General features: G+C 36.8%; 1 protein-coding gene across 2 annotated transcripts in view; it reads left to right on the top strand.

The window, feature by feature from the left end:
• HOMER1 (homer scaffold protein 1) overlaps nt 1-26,400 on the top strand; it is an 87,493-nt gene extending 61,093 nt beyond the window's left edge. For both annotated transcript variants that reach the window (XM_061475881.1, XM_061475879.1), the window contains exons 6-9: nt 3,843-3,999; nt 15,782-15,892; nt 17,424-17,504; nt 22,718-26,400. In XM_061475881.1, the coding sequence (XP_061331865.1) occupies nt 3,843-3,999; nt 15,782-15,892; nt 17,424-17,504; nt 22,718-22,906 (538 nt within the window). In that variant the 3' untranslated portion in view covers nt 22,907-26,400. The remainder of the gene's footprint in view (nt 1-3,842; nt 4,000-15,781; nt 15,893-17,423; nt 17,505-22,717) is intronic.
• Nucleotides 26,401-26,657: the final 257 nt, after the last annotated feature.

The following is a 26,657-nucleotide window of genomic DNA, read 5'->3' as shown; positions in this document are numbered from 1 at the left end:
TCAGCACCTGCCATTGTAAATATAATTTTCTGTGCAATCATACCTAAACCTCTGTTACAACAGCATTTCTTTGTATAGCATGATCAGCTGAGCCAGTAAAGCCTGTATTTTGCTATTATCCATTAAAGGCCCATTCTACCTCTTGTACTTGGCACTAATGTAGTGATGTATGCAAAACAGCTTGTTCTCTTATTCTCAGATGTTCATAAGTTTCACAAGGGAAATGACCAGGCTTTGTTCCCTTTTGGAGAGATTTAGTACAGCCTTTCACACTGAGAAATGGGCAACAAGCAGGAGTGTTGAGGATGACTTTTTCTGAAAGGCCATCTTGAGACTCTGAGTGTGCCAGGCAGTCAGTGATGTTAATTCTTAGAGGTATGAAGAAGTAAGTGTTAGAATTGTGGCACTGTCAGCAAAGGAATGGATGGCTTTCAGAAGAAAACAAAGTATGTCTTGCACCACAGAACTGCCTGTGTCCCCCAGTGCATACATAGAGCATTGCTCTTTGCACTGCAGGACGAAACTGAAAGGTGTTCTGCTAGAAGTTAACATTGTAGTTTGGATCACTGTGATCACCAAGTGCTTGTATTTCATGTGCTTCCTAGAGCAAATAATTTCAGAACACTTGAGGAATGATTTGAGTTTTGTTTAGATGTTTACAGCTGTTAAGACAACCTGGCAGAGCTCTGTGTGTAATTTCCTATAACAGAAACTAATGCATCAAGGGCAAAATCAGTTCCTTTTGGCAGGAAACCTTTCAGACAGGAATTACGTAAAAGAACTTGGAGAGAACGAGTGTGTGCAGCCCTCCCATACCTATCCTGAGGGACTGTAGTGCAGCTGTTGCACCATCAAAATTATGTCCATGGGCTCTTGCAGTTGTTGTGAGCTTTTTGAATTTTCCGCTTGTGTCCTTCAGCTTCCATGTGTGTTCCCTTTCCCAGGTATTAGCTTCAGCATCTTTTCTTCTGAGAGAGTATTCTCATTGTGTCTGAACCATGTGTTTCTCAGCATTTCTTCTTGAAGTACTGATAAATTAGAACCAATGCAGACTTCAATGCAGACACTTTTAGTCTAGCTTAAAACCAGCCTGCTGTAGGTGTGCTTTTGTCTGCTCCTAAAATAATTACTCTAAATCCAAACAAATCCAGTTTTAACCAAAATAATCCACAAAGTGTAATTTTGGTTATATTTATTTTATTTTTAGTTTGTCAATAAAGTACTCAAGAAAAGTAGGTCAGAACTGCCAGGATTGGTTATGGGCTATTTTAATCAAATTACAATCTTATGAAACGAAATATTTACATCTTTGGTTCTAGTGATGTTTCGTGGTATGATATACATCACATGGTTACATTTATTTCAGAGAATGTGGAGTTTTGTAAAAAGAAGGGGGGTAAGTCTAAATAGTTGGTAAGTCATTGTGTATTATCAGGTAAAAAACTGGACTAATATAAGTAATATGGAGCCATAGTAGAATATCTGTAGAAAAAAAATATATGCTACAAACAAATAACATCTGCATTACAATGGACATGTTCATGCCCACTATGTAGGTCTCTTAAGGGTAAAAAGTACAATTGAGAAATAATACTGGTGCATTCCTCCTGAAAACAACCAATCAAAAAATAACCATCTCCAAAGAAACCTTCTAGCTTTTGAACCAGGATAGCCATAGCAGTAACAGAAAGTGCATGTTTCATATATAATGCTGACATTGCAGTATACAAGCAGTAACTTAAGAGCTCCTGACTTTTCCTGGGAGGGTAGTAAGGGAACTGGCCAAAGACGAGCATGAAACATGCCAGAAATACCCTTTTCATTATTACTCAACATTGCTTGAGAGTCTGTCCCCTGGGATCTTAGTATCTTAAAAGTTTACTTGTATCATTGAGGGTATGCACATTATTACATTGAAAAAAACTTCATTTGCTTCCCTGTTTGCATATTAAATTAGGATATTAAGTGATAAAAGACATACAAAGATTTAAATCTGCTGTGTTACATCAATACAAAATCTTGTGTGTATATTTCTTATGTGGAGAAAGATGGGTGGGAAGCCACATTTTGTAAACCTGTAAGGTGTCACACAAAATTTGCGACTAGTTCTGCATTAGCAGGACTACTAATTGGAGCTACTTGCCAAAATGGCTGGAATGGGTGCTTGGCAGATCAGAACATCAAGGAGTAGTTATATATGATAATGAACTAGGTTTTACTTGGCATGGTTTTTACGTAATTTGTTGATCTGCTGCACTACTACAAAGTGAAATATAAATCTGATTATAGAAATGTTAAGAGCAGACATCGTTACAGAATTTTCTTCTTTAATATGTGAGTCAGTATTCCAAATGAAGTAGGATTATCATTATTTTAGTTTAGTAACTTAAAATTTAAAATTTCTTGGTGAACTTGTAGTTTGTTGATTAGCTCATTAAATGCTAGAGCAATTTGAAAGATACCCATATTCTTTTTCCAAAGGAACTTGTGTTCTTGTTGAAAGGGAGGAAGCAGCATCCCCAGAACATGCTGGAAGAATCAGACATCATGTATTAGTGAAGCAGTAGATGTGATCTGAATTGATAATGAATGTTTTTTGGAGGCTGGTTGATTTTGAATACTTGAGGAGTATTTATAGGATTCATAATGTTTTTGAAATATGCTTTGGTGGGATGGGCTGTGCGTGTGTGTGAAGTGGAAAAAAGAAACTCAGTGGACAAAATGCTGGCAGAATGTTTCTTTGTTCATATGTACAAAATCAAATAAGCCTATAAATGCTAGTATTTCTAATTAAGCCTATTAAATTGTATTTATTATAATAATTATAATAATTTGTTATAATTCATCACAAAGCTATATACAAAAGAATTTTGACCAGAGTTACAGATCTTTGGTTTTCAATTGTGCCTTTAACAGCAATCTAATGAGACAAAATTATTTCCGGTGTGTATTTTCCATATAGGTGTACACCTCACATGCTGTTAGCATTATACAACTAAGCATTAATGAGACATTTGCATACTAATACGTTGATCTCATGTGTCTTAGATGTTTTTCTGATGAATACTGAGTGCAAGGATGGGGTCTGTGGGTAATGGCAAACTAATTACCTGTGAAAATTAAAGTCCTGTGTTTATTCAGAGAATAACTAAATTGTAGGCAAGGATTGTGCCTCCACAGGCTATTTCAGTAAACCCCATTATCATCTTCTTTGCAATAAAGCAGTAATATCTTTTTGCTCCTTGATCTTTAGTCTCTTTGCTGATATAACTGAGGAGAAGCATATTAATAGTATTATGGTATGGAAATTCAAGATCTTTGAGTTTGCAAGTACAAATTAAATAGGGTATTTAATAAAGAAGTAAAAGGCTTGCATTAAGACAACTAAGTTGTAGTTCCAAAGAACTACATTAGCTCTCTTTAATCAAGTTAGTGACAAATCTTTTTCTACAATACATTTCATAAAGTAGTACATTAAAAGAGCATTTTCACTCAATATATATGTATTAAAATAGTGATTAATCATATACATATTCTAGAATTGCACACTGTTGCTTTTGGGAAGCTGATGTGAATTCCATCATCCTTAACATTTTACTAAAAAAATTATCCTGTTTGACTGGGGGGGTAGAGGTTGTTTTTCAATAAGGATATACCTATATTTTAGGAATTAAAAAGTTTTGATGATTTGAGCATTTAGAGACTCATTTGCACATTAAGTCATAGGATTTTTGCATAATTCTATTTTCCTAGATACTTTGAAAAAAATTATAAGGCATTTTTAATTAAAAAAAAATTAAAGAGATTTGGGGGCTCTGACCATTCTCATTCTGTCTGTGCAGTTCGACAATCAGCAAGCATTGGGAGGCAGAACTGGCCACACTCAAGGGTAATAATGCTAAGCTCACAGCAGCCCTGCTGGAATCCACTGCCAATGTAAAACAATGGAAACAACAACTTGCTGCATATCAGGAGGAAGCAGAACGTCTCCATAAGCGGGTAAGTAACTAAAGGCAAATGGCCAGGATCCTGGAGGTGGAAGTACTGGTGACTATTCACTCATTTTCAAGCAAAACGAATTTATTGTTGTGGTTTCAGGTTAATCTTTGAGACAGAAATTAATGGTTACTTTAAAGCACACAGGGTTCTTCACTGGGAAATTCTTTCCTTTGTAGCAGTTATTTTTCTGCAAAGGGTATTGTTGCAGGCAGGAAGAGTTGTCTAATCTTATCCCATGTTTGCCAGCTTTCACTCTGAATTTGATGCCATCACATCTGTTTCAGGACCTTCTCCATGGAATTACACTTCAGTCCCTCTTGCATTTAAGCCACATAAATTTGATGTCAAATCTGTAAGTTAAAAATACCCGTCTGTAGTTTCCATATGCAACAAAGGCAGTTTTCTCTCATCCTTGCACTTAAAGAAACTGAAGGTTCAAGATCATTAAACACAGTTAGACTTCTGCTCCCACTTTCAAACAGGAGGGACTGGCCTGTTCTCTCCACTGTAAATTTTGCAGAGGTATTTGAGCAAACCAGATATTAGTGCACCGTGTGGGAAGGAAAGACAGTGTTTTAAGGAGGAATAAAGTATACAAGGTTGAAGGCTGCATTATGAAAGCAAGTATACAATAGTTTAATTTCTTGTTTCACATGTAACTCTTTATACATTGTATAATCTATTCACTTTTATCCATATGAATTTGTAATCATAGGATACATTTTTGTGCAAAGCGATGGCAAGATTAGCACATGTATGGACTGAAGATGTCTTTGATGAAGCTGGATTATTTTTGTTAATATTAATTGACTTAGAAAATACCAAGGAGATGTACTCTGTTAAGAAAATAAAACCAAAACCAACAAGAGCCATTGCTTTTTTGCATGAAAACGGGTTTCATGAATCCGCTGAGAGGAAGGGAAAGGTCAAGTAGCAAACATGGCGGACCTTTTAATTTTGTTTTTTATGCTGTACTGCTCAGCTATATGAAACGAGGTATGGTACAGTTAGCCAAATCATGTAAATTGTGATGGGTTCTTTCAGACTGTGATGGATCTGTCCAACTGTTAGTAGTCTTGAGAAGTTAGTAGTCCCAGGAAGGTCTGAGAGGGGAAAAATTCAGCAGGCTTCATCTAACCTGGAGATGTGGAAGAGTAACAAGAATTCTCTTGAGCTTTGAGAAACCTGGGATAATGGCAGGTTGTTGAGGTTATCCTGTGCATAGACTGACTTGCAGGCAAGGATCCTGAAGTCCCAGCCAAATGATCTGATAGGGAGGAACAACAATTTCTGAAGGACTGTAACTGTGTGTGCCATAGCTGGCTAGATGAAAACGCATGAAGTAGAATTAAATCTGGTGCTTTTTGCAAAGTGCTTTTAGTTCAAGAAATTGGCAGTTGCTGACAAAACTGCTTTGCTTCAGAAATTTTCCAGTCAGGCTCAAGCTTGTCATGTGTGTTTGTACACAGGGAGACTTTTCACTTTGTCATGTCATTTAAGCTTCTCCTTTGAAAGGTTGGGAATTCTAACCTGTGCTCCAGGTTTGTGAATAGATGGTAAGTCATTAACGATAAAACTATTGAAATTACATCCTGGTATTAAAATCACTAGCACACAGATATTCAGGTAGATTTTTAAAACCAGATAGGCTTTACAGTGAAGAACGCATTGCTAAAATGCAGACATGGTAAGGTAGCATTCTTCCTAATATAACTTATTAACAGCTTTTGTTGCAAAATGAACAAAAAAAAGAAAAAAGCTGAGACATTATAGTCCTTACCTAAGAAAGAAAAGTAACACACATGAGGAGTCCCAGCTGCCCAAGATGGGCAAAGATCCCTTTTTCTTGATGCTACTCTCACTCTTAGTCAACTCTTGTTTAGAATCTGTTATTAGAAAACAGTTAATGAATACAAAAAGTTTTAGCATGTCACTACAGTTAGCAGAAGTGGTAACCCAGTTTCTATAGCTACATTCATTAATAGCTGATGATTTTTTCATAACCTTTACCCAGCAAATTTCCTGCAATTATTCTATATTTCTGAGGGTGTGCAAATTCTTTTAATATGGGGTCATCTACCCTATGCTCTTTCGATTGCCATTTGCATGCCTTTATTAAATGTTTCTGTAATCTGTGACGTATGGAGTTGTTGATATCTCACATAGAATACAGGAACACTCGGTGCCTTTGTCTTTCTAGAAATACTTGTAGATTACAAGTTAGTGCATCAAGAGTACTGCCCTCTGTTGGAATTGCTTTTAGAAAAATTAAGACCTGGCTAACCCAATAAATAGAACTCTTTAGGCAAAAGTACGGAGATCATGTTAAAAAAGTAATCAGTTTCAATCTGTTATCATATGGTACGATACGAGAGCTCTTGTAACCTCCATGCTCAAAAACTGATCTTCCAAATTGAAATAGTGCCCCATTTCAAAAAGAAGGTGCAAGATAGATGCAATTTAATAATATATTAAGTGGTTATAATGTAATTGTGGTATTCACTTCTGATGTGCTTCAGGTTTAGATTCAAGTTTTGGTGCCTGAGTCATCTGTCTGCAAGCTGTAGCAGATGCATATGCTCTGTCAAATATGTTGTATGTGGGGAAGTAATGCATAGTTGTTTCCATCTTTAGTTTGTTCTTTGCATAAATAGCCTTATAAATAGCCTTATTTACATAAATAGTTTCCTTTTTATATTCAAAAAAAATACGCTAAAACTGTCTTACTAGTTGACTTCTTATGGTATCTTTTTCCACAGTTTGAACTTTGTCATGTTTTATTTATAAACATCCTTTGATTTTACATTATATCTTATTTTTTAATCTTCTGTTTTTTTCATTCACTGTGGTAAACTGGGCCCTTCATCTCATGCAGTATTTGTTGTAAACTTTGTTTTTTAAGTTGTTCTAAATTCTTTTAAGCCCAACATTTTTTTCTGTAATTGTATTTGAATTTGTTTGAAATAGGTTTTCTGTGTATCACATTATTTACACTTTTAAAAACACAGAATCAAAGCTAAAATGCCCCTTTCTTTGGTTTTGATTAATTAATTTATTATTTGCCATTTCTAAGTATAAGATATCCTCTATCAGTCCTTTTTTTTTTTTCATACTAACCTATATTTAATTTCTTTCTCTGTGGCTTCTATCTTCCTTTTTCCATTTTTTCTCTGCATTAGTAATCCCTGGAGCTGAGAAAAAGCAGAATACAGATTCAGTGTGGCTGAGTGCAAAGGTCTCAAAGTTCTTAATAAATAAAAGTTTTGTCCTCTCTTCTGACACGTTGTGAGCTTGTCAAAGTACTGTACTTTGATACTTTGTCAGACATATTTTTCAGAAGTTTGCTAAATGAGTTATGGATTTTTCCCTCTCAAATACAAAGAGATAATGATTTTAGAAGATGTCATGCCCAGTCAAGAGCTTAACTTGGAGCTCTCAGCCTTCTCTCCTCTAATCTGCTCAGCAGCAACTTAGCAAGGATTTCCTGTAAATGAGGTTGGGGAGCACTCCTACACACCTTGCATAGCTTTTGGAATTTAAAAGGGATTCATGAGCTTAGAACAGCTCAGTATCAGAAGGAAAACCCCTGAAATTGTCTCCTTCAGACAAATAGAATAGCATTGGTAATATTGTTAATCCTGATGCCACAAAAAAGAAAGGATTGAATGGTGATATGAATTATGGAAAGTAACCCTAAGTCTTTGGTATGTTAAAAATGAAAATGATTGATTTTTTTTTTCTTGCATGCTAACTGCTAAAGTAAATCATCCTGTGACACTGGGTAATAGCACAGACTAATAACACTAGTGCATGATAATAAAAGCAGCAGTCCTTGAAGATCATACATCTGCAGAAAAAGAAACCTAAGATAAAAAGAGATGAAGGGAAATGATCAAGCTCTTGGGTATTCCTGAAAGAACAGAGAGGTAAACTCTTGAGCTTGTTATTTTACCAGGATTTCCTAAGAAATAAGATAAAATTAGCCTATTGTAATCTGCTTCTTTTATACAATGAATGAAATAAGTATGCAGATATATTATGTAGTTGTCAAAACCACCTGACACCTTTCACTGCTGTTAAAAGAAATTTTAAACTGGATATTAAGAAAATGCATGAGCATACAGAGTTAAAACCATGGTCATTTTCTTGGGCTATTTCTATGCTACTTAAAGAAAATAGCAATCTATAAAAGCAGTTATTAAAGTCCAGAGGAAGTATGGAATACTGTATAAGCTATCTTCTCAGGTTATCTGTAGAAAATCTTTGCAGACCCTTTAGCAGTCACCTCCATGTTTCCACAAGCTGTATTAATAACTGAATAACCAAAACTAAATTTTGAAAATGTGATGAAGTTGCTTGCTAAATCAGAGCCCATGCTGTGGGCTTCGTGCTTGCTGAGAAGTCTTACTAGTACCACTGTGAGACTACCAAGAATAACTGTTTGGTATCATGAAGAAGGACGTTATCTAAAAGTGGCAATACGAATGAAGGTAATGCAAAGTGTGGTGGGAGGAAACTTAAGAATGCAGTTTTGATCCAAAACTGTATTGGCAGTGTAGCTCTTTTATGTGATGCTTTTCTCTTGTTATCCTCCCTTTAAAACTGTGTTCCTCCTACCCCCAGTGAACAATCCAAACTTATATTTAAATTTCGTTTGATTGAAGCTATCCAAGTATAACTTCCTTCTTAAAATATTGTAAATAGTATGTGGCTAGATAGAAGTTTGGTGCCATTCATTTGTAATGAAAATAGATGAGCATTTTGCAGGATAGAAATGGGTAGCTTGGCAATATGATCAAAACAGTGGGGTTATAATTTTGTTAGTATTTGTCTATGGATTTATTTGAAAGAAATGTGTATGCCAAGGGACAAGTAAGTACATATATTTACATATAACATCCTTTCATCTGGAATTGCAAGCAAACCCTTGTTGCACTATAAACTCCTGAAAAGGCAAAAAAGGTGCAGCTCATGCCCAAGTGGAGGTCACAACGTTGAATACTGACCACATGTTCAAAAGAGATGTCTAGGGAATATTAGGGTTTTATATGACACAGTAAGATTTGGAAAGGCTAATTTGTTCTAACTTTGATAATTTCAGTTTTTAGAAGACATGGGGGAATTAGTGACTGGTTTTTATTTTTCAAATTGTGATATTGCCTTAAGACAGAGTTTGTGTTTCTGAACAGGCTGTAATTATCTGGGTAAGCTTAGTTATCCTTCTCACAGTGAAACTAGGATATAATAAAAATAGAAATCCAAAGCAACATTTTTAAAATGCTTGAGAAACGATTGCAGAGTCTGACCACCTTCTTTGCACCTTTGTGTTAGGGGATACCAAAAGAAAAATGCAAGCATGTTATTTCAGGGAATATGTATTTTTTTCTCAGATGTGCATTCTTTCTCCTTCAAGATCAATTTCAGCAATCACAAGTTCCATATTATTTTTGAAAGGGTGTATTGTCAGTTGTGATGTGAGATTATTAGAGTGTTTTCCTAGGACAGGACTTTGGAATTTCTCAGCTAACTTTCCTAATCCACATCTGGCCTTTATCAACATTCAACCTTTGGTTAATAATTACAATTTAGTAAGAAAGATGGTCTTTTTTCAGACATGGCAGGTGAATCAGGTCATGTTCCTGAAATCAAGATGTGATTTCAGCTTTTTTTAATACATGGTGAACTGAAGTCTTTTTCCACTTGTCTTGATTTGGTTTTAGAGCAGATTTGCATTTACGACCCAAAACTTATTTCATTGGGGTTTTTTTCTGGGAATTCATTTTCATTGAAAATCACAAGATTCTAATTTGAAAAAAAAACCCAAACCCAAACCGAAAACAAGCTACCAACCAAACTATTGTCACTCTGGGAAAGTCAAAAAAAGGTTTCACAGAAGGGTCTTTCAACCCGATCTTCATCTTTCTAAGAAAATTTTATGATCCACTTAACTGAAAGTTATAAAAAACAAACTTCGTAGAGGCATGCTGCAAAATCTTTATGTAGTGACAGCTTTGTAGAATGGATCATATTCTGTAATTCCAAAACTCCACTGACTAATGAGAAAATTACTGGATTTAAATCCTCAGGATTAAAGGATGACTTATCTGTGCTATTGCATGTATTTCATGAGCTGGCCAGATAGCTGGAAAAAGTATTTGCTAATTAGATTGCAGAGAAAGGCATGTCCCCTGAAGTTAGTATTAGCAGTATCAGTTGCAAATAATGGTTGAAGCTCAAAGCATCAATTTTAGTAAATTTCCTATATTTTCAACTATTCCTCTTGCAGTTTTATTATTTCCTTCACAGTGAGAAAGCAGATGATGGATTATTCCTGTTTCTTCTCTGTAGAAATGAGTAACTGTGGAAAACATTTTGATATTTCCGTGGCTTGCGGCATCAGTGCCCACAGAGAAAAATAAGTCCCTTTCAGCAAAATCTTTAATTGTTTTCCTGTTGAAAAAAGTAATATATTGTTGGTAATGCACAAAACTCTCCCTGCCCCCAGGCTATTATTTTATCTATGGGTAAATCTTGGAAAAATACAATAATTAATTTGCTGTCAGAAGTAGTGTATATAAATAATATGGTGGTGTACTTTTTGTTCTTTCAGCCTCAACCTTGAAAAGCGATTTTCCTGGTTTTCTGTGTTTTCACATTTCTCAGCACCAAAAATCCTTCCAAAGTTTCTTTATTCTTGAAAGCAGTGATGGAATTACTTTTATGCTTGGCTTGTTGCATGCTGTCTTGTATTTTACTGTCCACCATGAAGAATTGAGACGCTTCTTCTGCATCTGTTATGTGAAACTTTATGCAGTTATTCTGGTTTTGCTGAGCCGCGAAACATCACTTCTCTTCTCCATGTGGAAAGCGAAGGGCTCTTTTTTCATTGTAAGAGGTTCATTTTGAATTATTGATGGAACAATATTATCACAGTCATAGCTATGCTCCATTTAGGATGTAATTCAATCAGCTAAAAATACATAATTAATACTTCCGTCTTGCAAGTGAGCACTCTGAATGGTCTGCACCATAGCCTGGGCTCGTAGACCTTGGATATTGAATTCCACACTAAATAGAAGGGGTAAAATACCTTTAGGACACACCTTATCACTCTTTGCAGCTACCTGAAAAGAGGATGGAGTGAGGTGGTGGCTGGTCTCTTTTCCCAAGTAACAAAGGACAGGACAAGAGGAAATGGTCTCAAGTTGTGCATGGGGAGGTTTTGACTGGATTGAAGAAGTTTCTTTGCTGAAATGGTTGTCAAGCATGGGAACAGGCTGCCCAGGGAAGAGGTTTAAATAAAAGATGAACCCCTCAGTGATATGGTTTAGTGGTGCACTTGTCAGTGCCAGCGTAAGAGTTGGATTTAATGATCTCAGGGGTCTTTTCCAGCCTAAATGATTCTATGATTCTATGTTCTCATCTTTCTTTGCATTTCTGTAGAAGTTGAGGTAATTCCTATATGAAGTTTAGAAGAAATTTCCTGATTTGTTGGTACTGAATTTAAGATGCTGGATAAATACTATTGTTGCTTGAGAACAGAAGTGTACAAATTTATCTCAAGAAAGTGATTTGAAAAAAAAACCAACCTGCAGCAAACAGTGCAGATTCATTCATTCAGTAATTGCTTGGGGAAGGTGATAGCTCAAAATATTACTGTCATTCTCACTTCTTTGACTAACTGAAGTCTTTGCTTGTGAAGTAGTTGTCTGTATTGGGATTTGATGCATCTCTCTTGGTTTCTTTGTGATTTGATTTGTTTTATTTTCTTTGAGAGATTCGTCGGTCCTTTGAAGCTTTGGACAGCCAGTGTTTTAAGCTCACATCAAGGCAGTCACTCCTTGTGTTAAGTGGCCCAAAGCTTAATTCTTCCAGTCTTCACAGCAGCCCAGTATGTGCTAACAGTCTGCTCCAAGGAAAACTTCTGCCTGGCTTCCTCCCGTATTTATACGTTGTTTACCGTATATTAAAGTTCCCAGAAAACACCAGAATGGCCTTTGCTGGGAAAGCTCTCCAGGAACAAGTTGCCTTGCTATCTTATTTCATCTAATACATTTCTCTTTGAAGGATGTAGTTAAATATAATGCCAGCCATATATTAGAAGAGTTAGCTCATTAAATAGTCACAGAAAAGCCCTTTCAGAATTTTTTTCCCTACATGCAATCCTTACCTGCATGGTAAATGCAAAGTAAAGAAGCAGTGGCTGAGAACGTTGTTTTTTTTTTCTTTTTAGTCTCAAATACAAAGCCACAGTATTGCCTTTTTTCACATATACAAGTCAGTGCAGTCTTAGGATAGCAAAATAAAAGAACCTTTTTTCATCAGTTATTGTTCAAAGACTGTTCTTTTAGTCTGAACTTTGTACTGAAAACAAGGCTTCTTCACAGGTACATTGCTCAGTGTTAATGTGTGAAGGCTTGAATGATTGATTGAAGCTTGCTCTTAGACATGAAACATGAAGAGATGTCCCTGCAAACAGCAGGAGGGGGGAGGGTCAAGGAGCTTCCTTTTATACCCCCTTTTGCGGATAATGCATAAACAGTTACTTTTAATGTTACTTGGACCACTGGTCACAAGAAAAATAAGATCAATTTGAAAAGAGGAAAGAGAGCAAGTAAATGCTATCCAGATTTTTGGCTAGAGCTTTGTCTTCTGTTACTTCTGTTTTCAATCACTTATTCCTTGTATTGCATCATTTTCTAACTCATCTTACTCTACAATTTTTTTTTAAAGGGTCACAGTATGATTTTCTTTTTATAGGTACAGTCAAGAAGATAGCATCGTGAAGATAATTTGCCATCTTTTCAGATCTCTATAGGAATGGACTTTTAAATAAGGTTTCAGTTAAAGTAACCCCATTTTTTTTAATTTAATTTCTTCTTTTGTTTTTTCAACTCACTGATTCTTCAACAAATAGGAAGCAAGACAGTTGAGCAATGCATTGTTTTCTTGCATAAGCAGTAAGAGGTAGATGTTAGTAAAGCAGGACCAGAGTAAGACATCACAGCCCTTTTAGTGCAGGTAATTAACTGCCCTTCTGACACTAGCTGGCTCATTTGGCAAGAAGACAACAGAAGGGTGAGCACACTCCTTGCTCTGCTCAAGCAAAACTAGTTGTTTGTCTAAGCAATTCTAATAGGTGTCTTGAGTTAGTATGGGCCAGAGCATACTGGGAAACATTCACATGAGCCGTGTAGTTGGTGGGGCTACTGCAGAAGGTGTTTGCAGCCAGTGGCAGTACATGCAGCCAGGAGCAGTAACATTCCATCCACTGGAGTTCAGTCCACCAGCCTCCTTGGATTCCAAGCTTGCACCAACACATGCATCAACACATGCATCCGCTCTGTGTGTTTCCTCAGCTTAGGAAGCCATGTGGAGAACAGTGGGGGGGGGACCAAGCACTTCCTTAGTAACAGGATGAGACACCTCTTCACACTTGCTTCCAAGGCACTAGGTGCTAGGACAGAGGTGGTTTGGAGACTAGGTATTCTGTCTCTCCAGTTGAGGCTCTTAAACTTTGTAAATGAGTATTTGCTGTGTGAGTGCTTTGCAAAAGTCAGTGACTGTTGCTGAATCAAACAGGTTTAAAAGAGAGATAGACCTTCTTGGAGGTTCCCATGCAATGTTCAGTCTTTCACAATGGGTGGGAGATAGCCTGACCTCCTAATCCCTCCAGGGTCTGGGTTCACAGGGGCTTCCACCTCCAATTCAAGACTCAGCAGTAAAGCTTGGAAATGTTTAAGGAGTTAAACATCGGAAGGGGTGAATGTGGGCAGGGTGTGTTTCACAGTTCCAGCAAAATTTAGGAATGGGCTAAAGCCCATGTGTGGCATTCACAGTGCCAGAAATACAGGAATCTGGGTAAAACTGTGGCAACTCTGCAGATAGTGATGGGTTCTTGACTGAGCAAGACCCTAAGCAACCAAATTTGACCTCAAAATTGGCCCTATTTAGAGCTGGAGGTCTCAGTCAGATGACCACCAGGGCCCCCTTCAAGCCTAAATTACTCTGTGCCTCTCTAATTCTTGCTATATCCAGATTCAGCCACCATGTAGTCATAAATTTATCTCTGTTCCAATTCTGCTTGTGTTTGTGTAATTGTAGTGATGAATACTTTAACAGACAAAATCAGTAACAGTCACAGGAATCCAAATAGAGACATCCTTGTGCAGAATCAAATTGAGAAAATTATCTAATAAGACTTCGGTTGTAATGCTCAGTGGGATCTAAAGCTGAGCAAACTGCTATTGCTTGCACTGATGCTTCTTTTGGGACAATTCCAGAAGGTAATTCTTTGGGGTGAGTTGTTGGGTGCCATGTTACCAAGCTATATTCTCATCCCACATTCCCCTTAACCCCTCACAAGAATTTGCTGTAATCTCAGTTCTCTCCATTTATAGAAATTGTGCGAAATGTCTACAGTTTTCCAGTAGAAGAAACTAGCGTCGTCATGGCTATTACAGAGGGGAAGTTCATGCCCTGTGACTTATAAAGAAGTTGATAGGGATTTTGTTTCAATTTTCTTATGTTTCATCTTGGCTTTCCTTTGACTTCACTCAGCAATCTACCTTTTGAGCCTACAGAGTCTGAAATTACTGGCATCAGAGTGGTTTCTCTAGTTAAAGTACATTGGTGCTGGAGGGCACAAACCTTGATTCCTCAAGATGTTCTTTTAGCTAAGAAATAACATTATCATGAGAATGCCTGCCCCTCTGTCTAAGGGCTAGTTCTCCAAGAAAGTTAAATGGAGACCCGTAGGTTTTCATTGCAGAATTGGTTAGCACTTTGTACAAAGAAGTTGCCATAGGCAGATGGTGAAGTTTTGTTGAAAAATGTTGTACTAAGATTGAAAGGCTCATATCTTCTGGGGGGAAAAAGGTATTGTTTTAAATAGTATTTTTAATATTTTAACAGTTTGTTCATCAGTGGTTTTAGTGCTTACATCCACGCAGACACACAACATGAGAGTTCTATCATATTTTGATTTGTAATTTGAGAAATACTCAGACTTTCCTCTGTGGAGTCTAGCTGCATGGCTTTTATTTCTTTGGTGCAGAAGCTATTTTTTGACAACTGTTTATCTGTGAATGGCAGGATATTAACATCTCTTCAATTAAAAGTAAAATAAAGAGGGCATACCACCGTTAGGTATCTTCACTTATTCAAAGGCAGATGGTGAGTGTTTGCTGTCTGATGACAAAGAGGAAATGTGAAATCCATTAGTTGTTGGCTTTGAGGCTGAGAGATGAGGTCTGTGACTAGAGAAAGTAAGAAGCTGGCAGTTGTATGTTGCTGGCTGAGTATTTGCTATTACACTGTTGATGCCGAGTCAGAAATTGAGGCTGTAAAAAGTTAATTGGCTTGCTAGGAAGTGGGTGAGCATTGTGGCTTAGTTGATTCAGGTGGTGCAGCATTGAAGTGTCAGAGAGGTTAGTCAGACAGATCTGTGTTTAATTGCCTACTACTATTTCTGAAATGGTAATTCAGTTTCTGTCATAAAATTTACAATAATTAGGAAGTATAATTTTAATTAATGTTATTTTCAGCCTGCAGCATAATAAATTTATTGTTTCCAAGAAGTCATGTCAACCATTTTATACTAAACAATTTATTAAGGAATTTTATGCTAACTTCCTAGAATACCTTCACCATTTTGATCAACATAAGTCACCCAAAATGATACTTCACATATATTTCACATACAACTGTTGGTGCAAAGAGTAATAGTACCTTGAATTTGTTGAAATTATTCTGTATGTGTTACTTCTACTTATTTCAACAGGTGACTGAGTTAGAGTGTGTGAGCAGTCAAGCCAATGCAGTGCACACGCATAAAACAGAATTAAATCAGACAATACAGGAGCTAGAATCTACGCTGAAGAAAAAAGAAGAGGTATTTTCTAACATTTATTTGTGGCTTTTCTGTTATATCATTTCTAAAGGCTTTCAATATTAAGCTTGTGATAGCTGGTAAATACTATATTTGTTTAGATGTTACAAAGTGAATTTTTTTCAGTTGATCAAGTAAAATTTTTTGGAATCGTTAATATTTTTTCATGTATAGAGCTAGGTATCTGAACAACAAAAAAATCCTATGATGTTTTCCAGTTTGCTTTTACCAAGCATATTTGTTTGCAGGGGTTGGTCATAAGTGGTTTCCACAGTGCAGTGATCACTCTGATGCAGTCCAAATTCACTAAGAAGGGAAGCTGTCATAAGAATGCTTTCTTTTTTTCTGGCGAGTAGGGTTTGGAACATGTAACAGATCAATACCTTTTTCAGGCCAATCTGTTTTTCAGGCTATGTTAATATAGCTGACTGTTTATGTTCCCCAAGATGAGCCCTTAAACACATGCCAAACCCTTGGCCTGAAACTTTATGATACTTCCTGTGGCATCTGTCCTTGGCTGGACCAGCAGCAAGAAAATAAAAGGAATTGGAATAGTACCTGCACTGGCATGAGTCCTAGAGGAAAGGAGATTTGTGGCACAGAGTGGTCAAGAACTGCTTCTTTATGGATGGTACAAAGGAGGTGGAAGAATCTGTGTATGAAGGATTATTTGTCCCTATAAGACAAGATCCCTTGAGCCCTCAGGGGGGGCCTTGAGATACATTAACTACAGAATATCCTCCCAAAATGGAACAAAACCTTTTCCAAACTACCTCATACTTAAGAGATTAGCCTCAAGTTGGTAATGTTTCCCATTATGGTGCCCGTTCACTTTTGAATTATGCTGAGCTGTTGGCTGCAAAGAGAATTTACTGTACAGAGTTCTGGAAGGTGAATATGTCCTTCCAGGGAGAAGTACTTAATAGTTTTAAGTTATACATTCTAGTTTCATTAACTGTTTCTATTCTTGTCTCCTAAGTTAAGAAAAGGGTTCTCTTCCGCTCACTATTTTATCTGTATTTGTTATTTTTATATCTTATTACTTTCTTCTTGCCAAATTAAAGATACCATTTTGTTTAGACTCTTTTTACAATATCAGTGGTCATTTTTTTGATGCTCAGTGCTGCTGCTAGTGACATAATGTGCAGGTCACAGGTGAAAATTGGATCTTTTTCTTGGGAAAAAAAAAAAAGTAGGGTAGATTCTAATAGAATTTCAAGTACAATATTGTTTCTCTTAATTCCAAGGACCCTTAATTTTCCAGGAAAAAAAATATTTCAGATCTTTTGTATGAGAAAGAAAAACTTGGACTTTTACAAAAGAAAATATTGTTTATTCACAAAGGAATCACTGATTTGGGACTGTGATTCATGAGTATTGAGAGCACAATTTAAACATGTGCTGAGATGGGCGGTAGCCAGCTGCCAGTTTTGTTATCATTGCAATGGCTTGATCAGGAGAAGAAGCAATAGCCAGCTTACCTGCAGCCAAGACAGGTAAGGTATCGCTAACAAGGTTGTTTCTTCTCCCTTAGGAAATAGAAGGATTGAAACAAGAAATCGACAATGCCAGAGAGCTCCAGGCACAGAGGGATTCTCTGACCCAGAAGTTACAGGTGAGCTATACTGTGTCATCTTAATTTAGAGAGAAGGGAAAAAATGATCATTAAGTGAGCAGTTCACATCAGCAACTTGTGGTATATTCACTGAAGGTGCCAGATAAGTATGTAAGTTAGACTGCATTGCAAAGTGGTAGGCTGGGATGATCCGTAGGAATTTGTATCAAAATTTCTGCCTTCTGTATGAAGTTGTTATTTGTACCTGAGGGAACAGACCCAAATTTAATTTACAGGTCCACAGAGTACTCTCAGGCTAGCAGATGTCTTTCAACAGTACATGTCCTGGGCAGTTCTGGTCTCATTTTCATTGGAGTGTCTTGCTGTAGGTCTTGTGTGCCACTGAAACCGTCAGGCTGTATATCATCAGCTTGGATAATGATATATATGGAATGAGTTTATTCAGCTTTTAAACATGCCCTGAGAAAGTAAAGGTTGAAGGCCTCACGTGTAGTACAGTCTTTAAAAACACTCTTCGACATTTTCTTGGAATTACTTAGAATCACTGTGGTTTTATTGGATTTTGTGGATTGTTTCTTTACTGTGTGTAAAGCCAGATACCTCAACTTTACCAGAATCAGTGTGCCCTTAGTACATTCTCCTGTGCTGCCTCTGTCAGTTGCTGAGCTGAGCAATCAGCACATATGCATGGTGAACCAAAGCTTAGATGGGTTAAATTCTGAAGTCAGACATCAGAAAGTAAATAGGAGTGCAAACTCAGGTATTAAATAGCTCCAAATCTAAAGTGCTGAAATACCACCCTCGCTGTTCTGTGGCACAACCTAAATCATGCCCCATCAGACTAGCCACAGCTTAAAAATTATTAAGTAGTTATTCTTTGAAATGTGTTAACGTGAATAGGAACTTTCTTCAATCTCATTTTAGCCTACAGAGTAAACCCCATACGAAGAAAATTATTTTATTCATTTTTCCCTGTTCATAAGTCAAATTACTAGGAAAAAGTACGCTATTTAAACAATGTTTAGGGGTTGCCTGTTCCACTATTCAAAAAATTGTTGTTGGCTTTAGGCTAAAGATGGGAATTTTCAGCTGAAAAAGTACTTATCTGAGAGGCTCAAAAGGGAGATTATAATGAAAGTTGGAAATTGTTCTAGCAATAGCATATGCAATAATTTCAATGTAAGATCATATGAAAAATAATACTGAGCCAGGAATGAGCTATCCTCAGCAAACAGATTTATGAAAGACTAGTAAAAGATTGGAGATTAGAAAATGAAAAGTTTTTATTAAAATTTTATTTTAAAAAGTCAGTAGCTTCCTTTGGTACATCTTTATTATGGATTTATTGTCTATATATGTCCATATATGTCCATATGTCATGTTGTAGGTGATGAGTTTCTGAAAATAGGTCTGCATGGTTCAATTCATGTAAATTTAAAGCTCACTTAGGATCTCAGTTAAAAGTTGCCTTTCTTAAGCTTAAAGTTTATTAGTGACCTAATGCAACCTGTCTTAAGACATCTGGAGTGTTTGCTTTGCTGTAATTCTCCTGCTTCAATTATACCAGCCTACTCTGAGCCACCCTACAACTGTGACATCAGTGAGATGGTGTTTTCTTCTGTACCTCCAGACAAACCTCCTCACATCTGTTCACTTAGTTGACTCGTCATCTGTTTTCAGGGTTATTGTCTCCAGGGTCTGTGCTCTTTTTTTATTGTGCTGTATTTTTTCCCTCTTGTGTCTGCAAATGGATTATGTAACACTAAAATAATTTGGAATATACTCTGTATGAAGAATGTGCTATACCAAGAAATTATGATTTCAAGGTGTGTTGCAATTCTAACACACTCATACAAGGGAATGAATTAGAAATCCAGTTGGCAAATTCCAATGAAAAGCAGTATGTTATCACTGTGAAAGGTATGTATTGGGGCCCTTGTTACTCAGTAATTCCATTAGCAATGTAGAGAAGGCATTCAATGAATAATGACCAGTGTGACTCTTAACAGTAAGTCAGGATATCTTTATTACTATGGCTGATTCCCAAATATAGCTGTTGTGTATGGTTTGAATATTTTATTCAGATCCTTGCACTGAATTCTACAGAAGATGATTACAATGCAAACAACAAACAATAACTTGTTAATAACTTACTTCTTTTCTAGAAGAAGACAATGTTTGAGAAATTATTGTATCCGCTGTAAGAGGGCAAAATACACTCTGCAAAGGGTTTGAATGTATCAAAAGAGTCAGTTTATTGTTAGCTGAGATTAACTGCAAATAAAGTAAAATGACCCAACTAGGGAACAGATTACATTACAGGGACACCTCTGCACTTCTTCCAGACGTAGACTTGTTTGTAATAGGAAACTGCACATGAGCTGCACATGAACTTGTAATGCAGTACTATTGAAAAAAAATATCATTAATATTAGTCTAGAGTAAGTAAGTGTAAGGATCAAATGTAAAATTTGGGAACAAGCATTTTCCAGAAGTTAAAAGCAGCAGTTCCTTGTGTATTTCAGTTGATTCTGCTTCCCCTACATCATTAAATACGTTAAGCATCAGTTAAGGAAAATAAAACAGGAGGAAGTGTGGGAGAAAGTCTGTCTGAGGAAATGTTTGGGAAGCTAAGTGTAAATGGATTAGGAAAGAGATATCAAGAATGGAATGTAAATAAAATATGAAAGCTGGAAGACTGAACAAAAGAATGGATCTCTTCTTTGAAGACATGCAGGGCAAGAACTAGCAATGGAGAGTTGGTCTGTGGCTGAATATGGATGGAAGTGCCTATGTCTAACACAAAGCTTTTGGTTTTACTTCGGTGCTACCACCCTGACAGCTCACAGCAGAACATACCTCAGTTTGTGTGTCTGAAGAGGACCTGAAAGATGATCTTCAGCATTAGGTACAGGCCAGTGGGATACACTTCAGGCCCAAATATCACAAATATTGTGATATATGTATCTGTCCGTTTTTTCTGGAGTGGTCCCTTTCATCACTGGCTTGTCTGCTTATAGAAATTATTTATGTCTGGGGTAAGAGCAGTGGCAAGGAGAGTTTCTAGAGCACACAGGTTTGATGAGTAGAAGAGGAGCGGTGACAGGAGATACAGGACATCTGAGTAAACATTGACAAACAGTAGTCGGTTTTGTGTGAGCTAAACAGAGGACTGTGTTATTCCTGCATAGCCGAGAGGACTTTAAATTTCCCTTTTAGGCCTGTACTGCAGTCACTTGGTCTCAGAGGGTCTTGAACCTGTGCAGGCATTATACTAGGTAGTACTTGTCAGTACCCAGTTTGGAGGGCAGGAGTAGGCTCAGTGAAAAAAAATCATTGGAGGGAATGGCTGGGTTATAATCAGCTTGTTTGTAGCAGGAGTGGTGTAGCAAATCACTATATAAGCGTACATGTGTTTTAATTGCTCCTACAAATATTCTTTTCAGTTAGCTTCCTTTAGTGCTTTGGTAACTATATTGCCAGTGTTAAACGGTTTAAACTAATTCTTCTCTTGGTCCTGGCAGCAAGTGTTAATTCCTTCTTCCATCTGTGCTGTCCAAGACCAGTGCCCAGAACTCTGTAATTTTTGACTTGCCCATTTACAAACAAGAAGTAAGGGAGGTATTGCAGTTCATCTTGGACATAACCCTTGGCTGCACAAGCAGCCAGAGATACAGGGAGATCAGGTTCTCAAGGATCTGCCGCCTTCACTTGCACCACTGCAGAGGTCCTAGAGCTCTCCACCACTCCCGAGACTGGGAGCCAAAACCAAGCACTGGCCACATCACCCCATCCCTCCACTGACCAGGAATGTAGCAGCCAATTGATGCTGCCATCAGACTCCTCACGAGTGGAAACATGTCTGGGCCACAGACATTGACGCAAGGCTGCCATTTTATACTTGCTACTCTTGGCTGTATCAGTCAAGATGTTTCTTATGGTTAGCTGAGATCTTTCCAGTGTAAACATGAATATATTTGTTAGCTTTGAAGGGAGACAGAAGAATCATAACAAAACAAACTAGTGGGAGAATGGGAGGGCAGAAAAAGGAGTCCCTTGCACTTGGCATAGTGGCTGCTGCTAAATCAGCCATCCTATGGCTGTGTGAAACTAGTTGTTGTAAAATCTCAGAGCAGGTCCATTAAAGCTTTGTGACACAAAGCCATTGTTGAGGGAAGCGGTATTGAAAAAATGTTAATGTATGTAACGTATGTAAGTGGATGAATTCACTATGCACTTTTCAAAGAATGGCTCCACAGGGCGTATGGTTTACTGAAAACGCTCTCCCTCTGCTGCCTGTGAAAGCGTTTCTCATAATGGAAATTAGAAAGTTTAGCATGAATTTATGAGATGTGCAATGTATGGGACAAATGACAGTATGTTGTTCCAGACCCATACGACAGCCAAATTAGTCATCTGATAGAAGAAAGAGCACCTGGTTTATACAGAGCCGGATGGCCAGGACCTCCATCCCTAGTGAGGCTCTGGGATGGAGCTGGGCCTGTTCAGGGTCAGATCTTTTCACCTGTGTGTAACACAGCACCACCTTGTCTCCTTTCCTACTGTATGGGACCAGCTTGTCTCTCATGCTTTCCTGCTCCCACAGGTGCGCTGCTGTGGGGCAGGGGTTGCTCTGGGGCACCCTGCAGCAAGACAAAATGTTCAGCTTACGCTTGCTGATTTAAATTTGTCACAATTGGTGTCACCTTGACATCAGTCTTGCTAGTTGATGTTTCTGTCTTAATTTTCAGGGTGAAAAGGCGTGTAATGTGGGACAGGAATAAAGCAGTACTCCTCCATCCATAAAGCAGTATACTGAATGGGTTTCAGTATGAGATGGTTTAATAGGAACTGTCTCCTTGAGTAATTCATGTAGTCTAAATCAGCTCTAAATACTTGAACTTAAGTAAACCTTTGAGAAGCTGTTTTCAGTAGGTGGTATGTTTCAGAATGATAGAAACAGTAATTTACCAGAGTAAGTATATTACCATCCATTATTTACTGACTAAATTTTATTCTTCTCCAAAAGTTTCTGACCTTCAGATGAATTACTGAAAAAATGGAAGAATTGGCAGTATGTATGCGATCATAATAAGTATTTGGGTTCTGGTTTTGGCTTAATGGAAACTGTAAAGGGCTGCAAATTGTTTTAGAAAACCGTTGACAAAACCAGCACATGAATACCAACAGGAGGTGAGACTGCTTTCTCTTTGCAGGCAACACAATTAACATGTTATGTATTTTCTCTGAAGGAAGTAGAAATTCGAAACAAAGACCTGGAAGGCCAGCTGTCTGATCTAGAGCAACGTCTGGAGAAAAGTCAGAATGAGCAAGAAGCATTTCGCAATAACTTGAAGACACTTTTAGAAATTCTTGATGGAAAAATATTTGAACTATCAGAGTTACGAGATAACTTGGCCAAGCTAATAGAATGCAGCTAAAGAAAATGGGTTTTCAGTGCCAATCAGTTTAAAGATGCACTGTCTCTCTTCATAAGACTGTGTTGGGCTCTGCATCAAAGTTGCACAAAATTAGAAATTGCTCCTCTGAGAGGGCTTGTTTTAAATTTGAGTCATATTTCAATGTAAAATTTAGAACTTACTTAGCAGTATCTCAATTTAGAAAAAAATACAACAAAAAAACTTGAATTACAGATTACCTCCTTGTACATTATTGGCCACAGATACCTTGAAAGATACCAACAGTAATTGAATGCAATCCTTTTCTAATTATGAGTTGTGGAAGAATTAGCAGTGTCCCAGGTCACTTCCCCTTTTTGGGATAGAAACAATGTAGGTTGTCTGCTGTTTTATTTATTTAAGATATTTAATTGCTGTGTTTTGTGCAAGAACTTAGTGATGACAGCCCTTTATTTTGTTGTTTTTAATAATTTCTCAGGATACTTTGCACTGTGGAGAAGCAGTGCCATTACCAATTTATTCTTGCCAGGAGTGAGAGAGAGTTGCATCTTTAATTGAAAAAAAGTTACTATAACTGCTTGTATAAAGTTCTTCTTTGGGGGTTTTTTGGTTGGTTGGTCTGGAATTTTTTTTTTTTTAACATATATATATATGTACACACACACACATATATATATATCTATATACTGAAAGATATGGTATTTCTTTATGGAGCTTACTCTGGTGTTCTGCAATATTGTCCAATGTAAGGTTTACTTTCTTATATGAATTCCATGTAATTACAGTGAGATGCTATCTTCCACTTAACTGTATTTTGAAGCCAACCAGTGATGGAAGGTGAGTCCCCAGAAGAAAGGGAAAAGAAAAAAAGGAAAAAAAAGACAAAAATCCCCTGAGAATTTTAAGTGTAAAATTTGACGTGCGCAGATAACAAAGAATAGCTAGTTATTTGTTTTCTGGCCTTGATACATATGTTGAATATGTATGTTCAGATTAACTGTTACCCTGTTCTGCAGGAGACTTTTTTGGAATGTCTCATGAGTTTCAGGTCTTGTGAATAATGGCTTATGGAAAGTACTGTTTTATTACAGATTGCTTTAAAGGCATAGAGCTATTGCAAGGAATTGGTCGTACACTGAACTTGTCCAACCAAGAAAGCTGCTTGTAGAAGTTTTGTTGTCATAGCAAACTGAAATGGAGACATGTTTACTCTTTTATGGTCTTCATATCACATCTTAATTGAAAACACACCAGGCAATATTCTGAACTGTTAACTAAATGTTTAAAAACAGAAATTGAATTCAGTTATCCTCAGTGAGCAGGTTTTAAAGTTGTTTTGATGTAATTTTAACAGACTTTTGGCAAACACACATGTCTTTATATAATAGATATATTTAAAAAACAAAAACCTCTTTGAAAGTTAAGCCAAGTGTCATGCATCTTGCATCAAAGTACATTCTCGCCATAAACTGCTTGTAATGCTGAAGAAGGCTTTTTTAAAATGAATGAATGTCAGAATTCAGAGTCAAAAGATGCATGGACCTTTGTTTGCTCCCCAGATTAATTTGAATGTTAAACATGAAATCTAGCTGCTTATTAAATTTGTACAACAGTTTTCTCCACTTAGAGACTACTATTCAAAACTAGAAAATATAAGTTTGTTTTCACGTGTGTACCGTGTGTATATACACCATGTAATACACACAGGTTCTCATTTTTGTTAGAAATACATGCTTTATTGCTAAAATACTGGGGTTATTTTCTTTAGAGTGATTTATCAGGTCTCCCCTGACCAGTCAGGAAAATGGTTTAGGTCAAATGCTAAACCGTTGTGTATTATATAGTATGTAATGTAGACAATGTTTAAGTTTTCTCCATATTTTGGGGGTATTTTCTCATGTATTTTATTTATTAAAAGGGTGGGGGGAGCTTGGTTCAGCGTGCTGCTGGCTGAAAACTTACTTTGTTGTGAGCTACATGTTTTGCATTTGGTGGATTTTACACGGTGGTGTGTTTATCTTCATCATGTCCAGATGAGCAGATACTACCATTTTTTTAATTTTATTGGGGATGTTTTGGCCTGATTCTCCTGTCACTTTAGCTGCTGTAAACCGGATGTGTCCTTGATGTGTCCTTGTGTTATGACAGCTGAATGTCAGTAAGATTCAGTTGTCCTAACATCTGTGGAAGTACAAGGAGAATCTGGCCTGTTGATGCTCAGTGGACATAATAAGGATGAAGAAAGAATAAAAACACAAAACGTTAATGATGGAATAAATGTAATATTATTTTTAATGATATTATTGACTTTTTAAGGATACTATGTCATTTACATGTGGGAAAATAGTGGACAGAAATATTTCCACTTAAATTTTGTGACTATGTGTGGTACATGAGTATTTCTATGTATACGTACACACACATATGTATATACAGAACATGGAAAAATTTAGATGTGCACATTTTTAATATTTTCCTATTGAAATTAAATTTAAAATTGGAAATTGATATTTGAGAATTTCTTTACTCATAGAGTAGATATGCTTAATTATTTTTTTTTTTTTATTTTAATAGTACAGTTATGGAGGACTGCACCTTTGAATTCCCAAATAGTTGCCAAACATAAATGTGGGATAAGGTGGACGCACGTGCACATATAAATAAAGTCCTATTGCTAAGACTATTTTTAGTGTTTATGTACAGTAGGTGAGTGTTTAGAAGTTGCAATCTAAGGTTCATACTTAGGTGGCTATACCTACTGTAGACTCTCCACTTCTGTTTTAGAATGGAAGTTTGCCCACTTGGAACATTACTTTCCCAGAGACAGGTACTATACATCTGTGGGAATATATATAGGAGGAAACAGTGTCTGAGTACTATAGCCTGAAAACATGACCATGAACTTGCACTGTAGGGGAGAGCAGTCACATTGTGTATAACTTCTTATATGGCAACTACAGTGTTGTAAAAAAAAAAAAAGCGGAATTACCAAAAGCCTAACACATACCCGACAAAAAAACCAAACCAAACAAAGAAAATAAAAAAAGAAAACTCAAAAATGCAGTTTTTTATTTTGAAATACACTTGCTGTTCTCCGGAGAATGTACTTTTACTGTTTATTTTTTAATTAACTCTTTCGCAAGTGTGTGCAAGTGATAGCAGCAGCTACCTTAATCTTTCAGGTGCTACTGGATTTTGCATTATTAGTGTGTTATGTTGTGAAATCCTGACTTTGACATAAAAGATTTTTGTAAGTATATCCCCATCTGGATAGTTAGTTTTTGGAGTGTCTTGTTCATGATCCATATGCCTCAATGATCCAGAAATTGCATTTTTCTATGTGGAAAAAGTAAAACGTGTGAAATAATGTGTACAGACTGGGAATTCCTTTTCCTGGCTAATATATCCAGGAAAAAGGAGGACAAAATGAACTGATAATGCAGAAATGCTGTTATAAGGTCTCTGAGAAAATACATTTTCAGGTAAAATAAAAATAAATAAAGGGCTAAACCAGATGTAACACTAACAAGTATTCTTTAATGCTGTCGGTGGCATTCCCAGGATAATTCCTTTAAAGAAAACCACATAAGAATGAACAATGCATCAGTTAAAAAATAATACTTTGGGATGTGTCTTGTCAGTTATGAAAGATTTCTGATTTCTGCTCATTTTCCTACCAGTTAGGGATTAACTTCAGGTTTACCTTCAGTAAGAGGCTAACCCTCAATTTGTTCTGTCTTCTTTTATATTCTGTACTGAAGAGTGCTTTATG

Source organism: Pezoporus flaviventris, unplaced genomic scaffold, assembly GCF_033815535.1.
Source record: "Pezoporus flaviventris isolate CSIRO_AGI_PZ_B2104156 unplaced genomic scaffold, CSIRO_AGI_Pfla_v1 ptg000090l, whole genome shotgun sequence".
Taxonomy (NCBI): Eukaryota; Metazoa; Chordata; class Aves; order Psittaciformes; family Psittacidae; genus Pezoporus; species Pezoporus flaviventris.
This window is presented reverse-complemented; position numbering and strand designations above follow the sequence as displayed.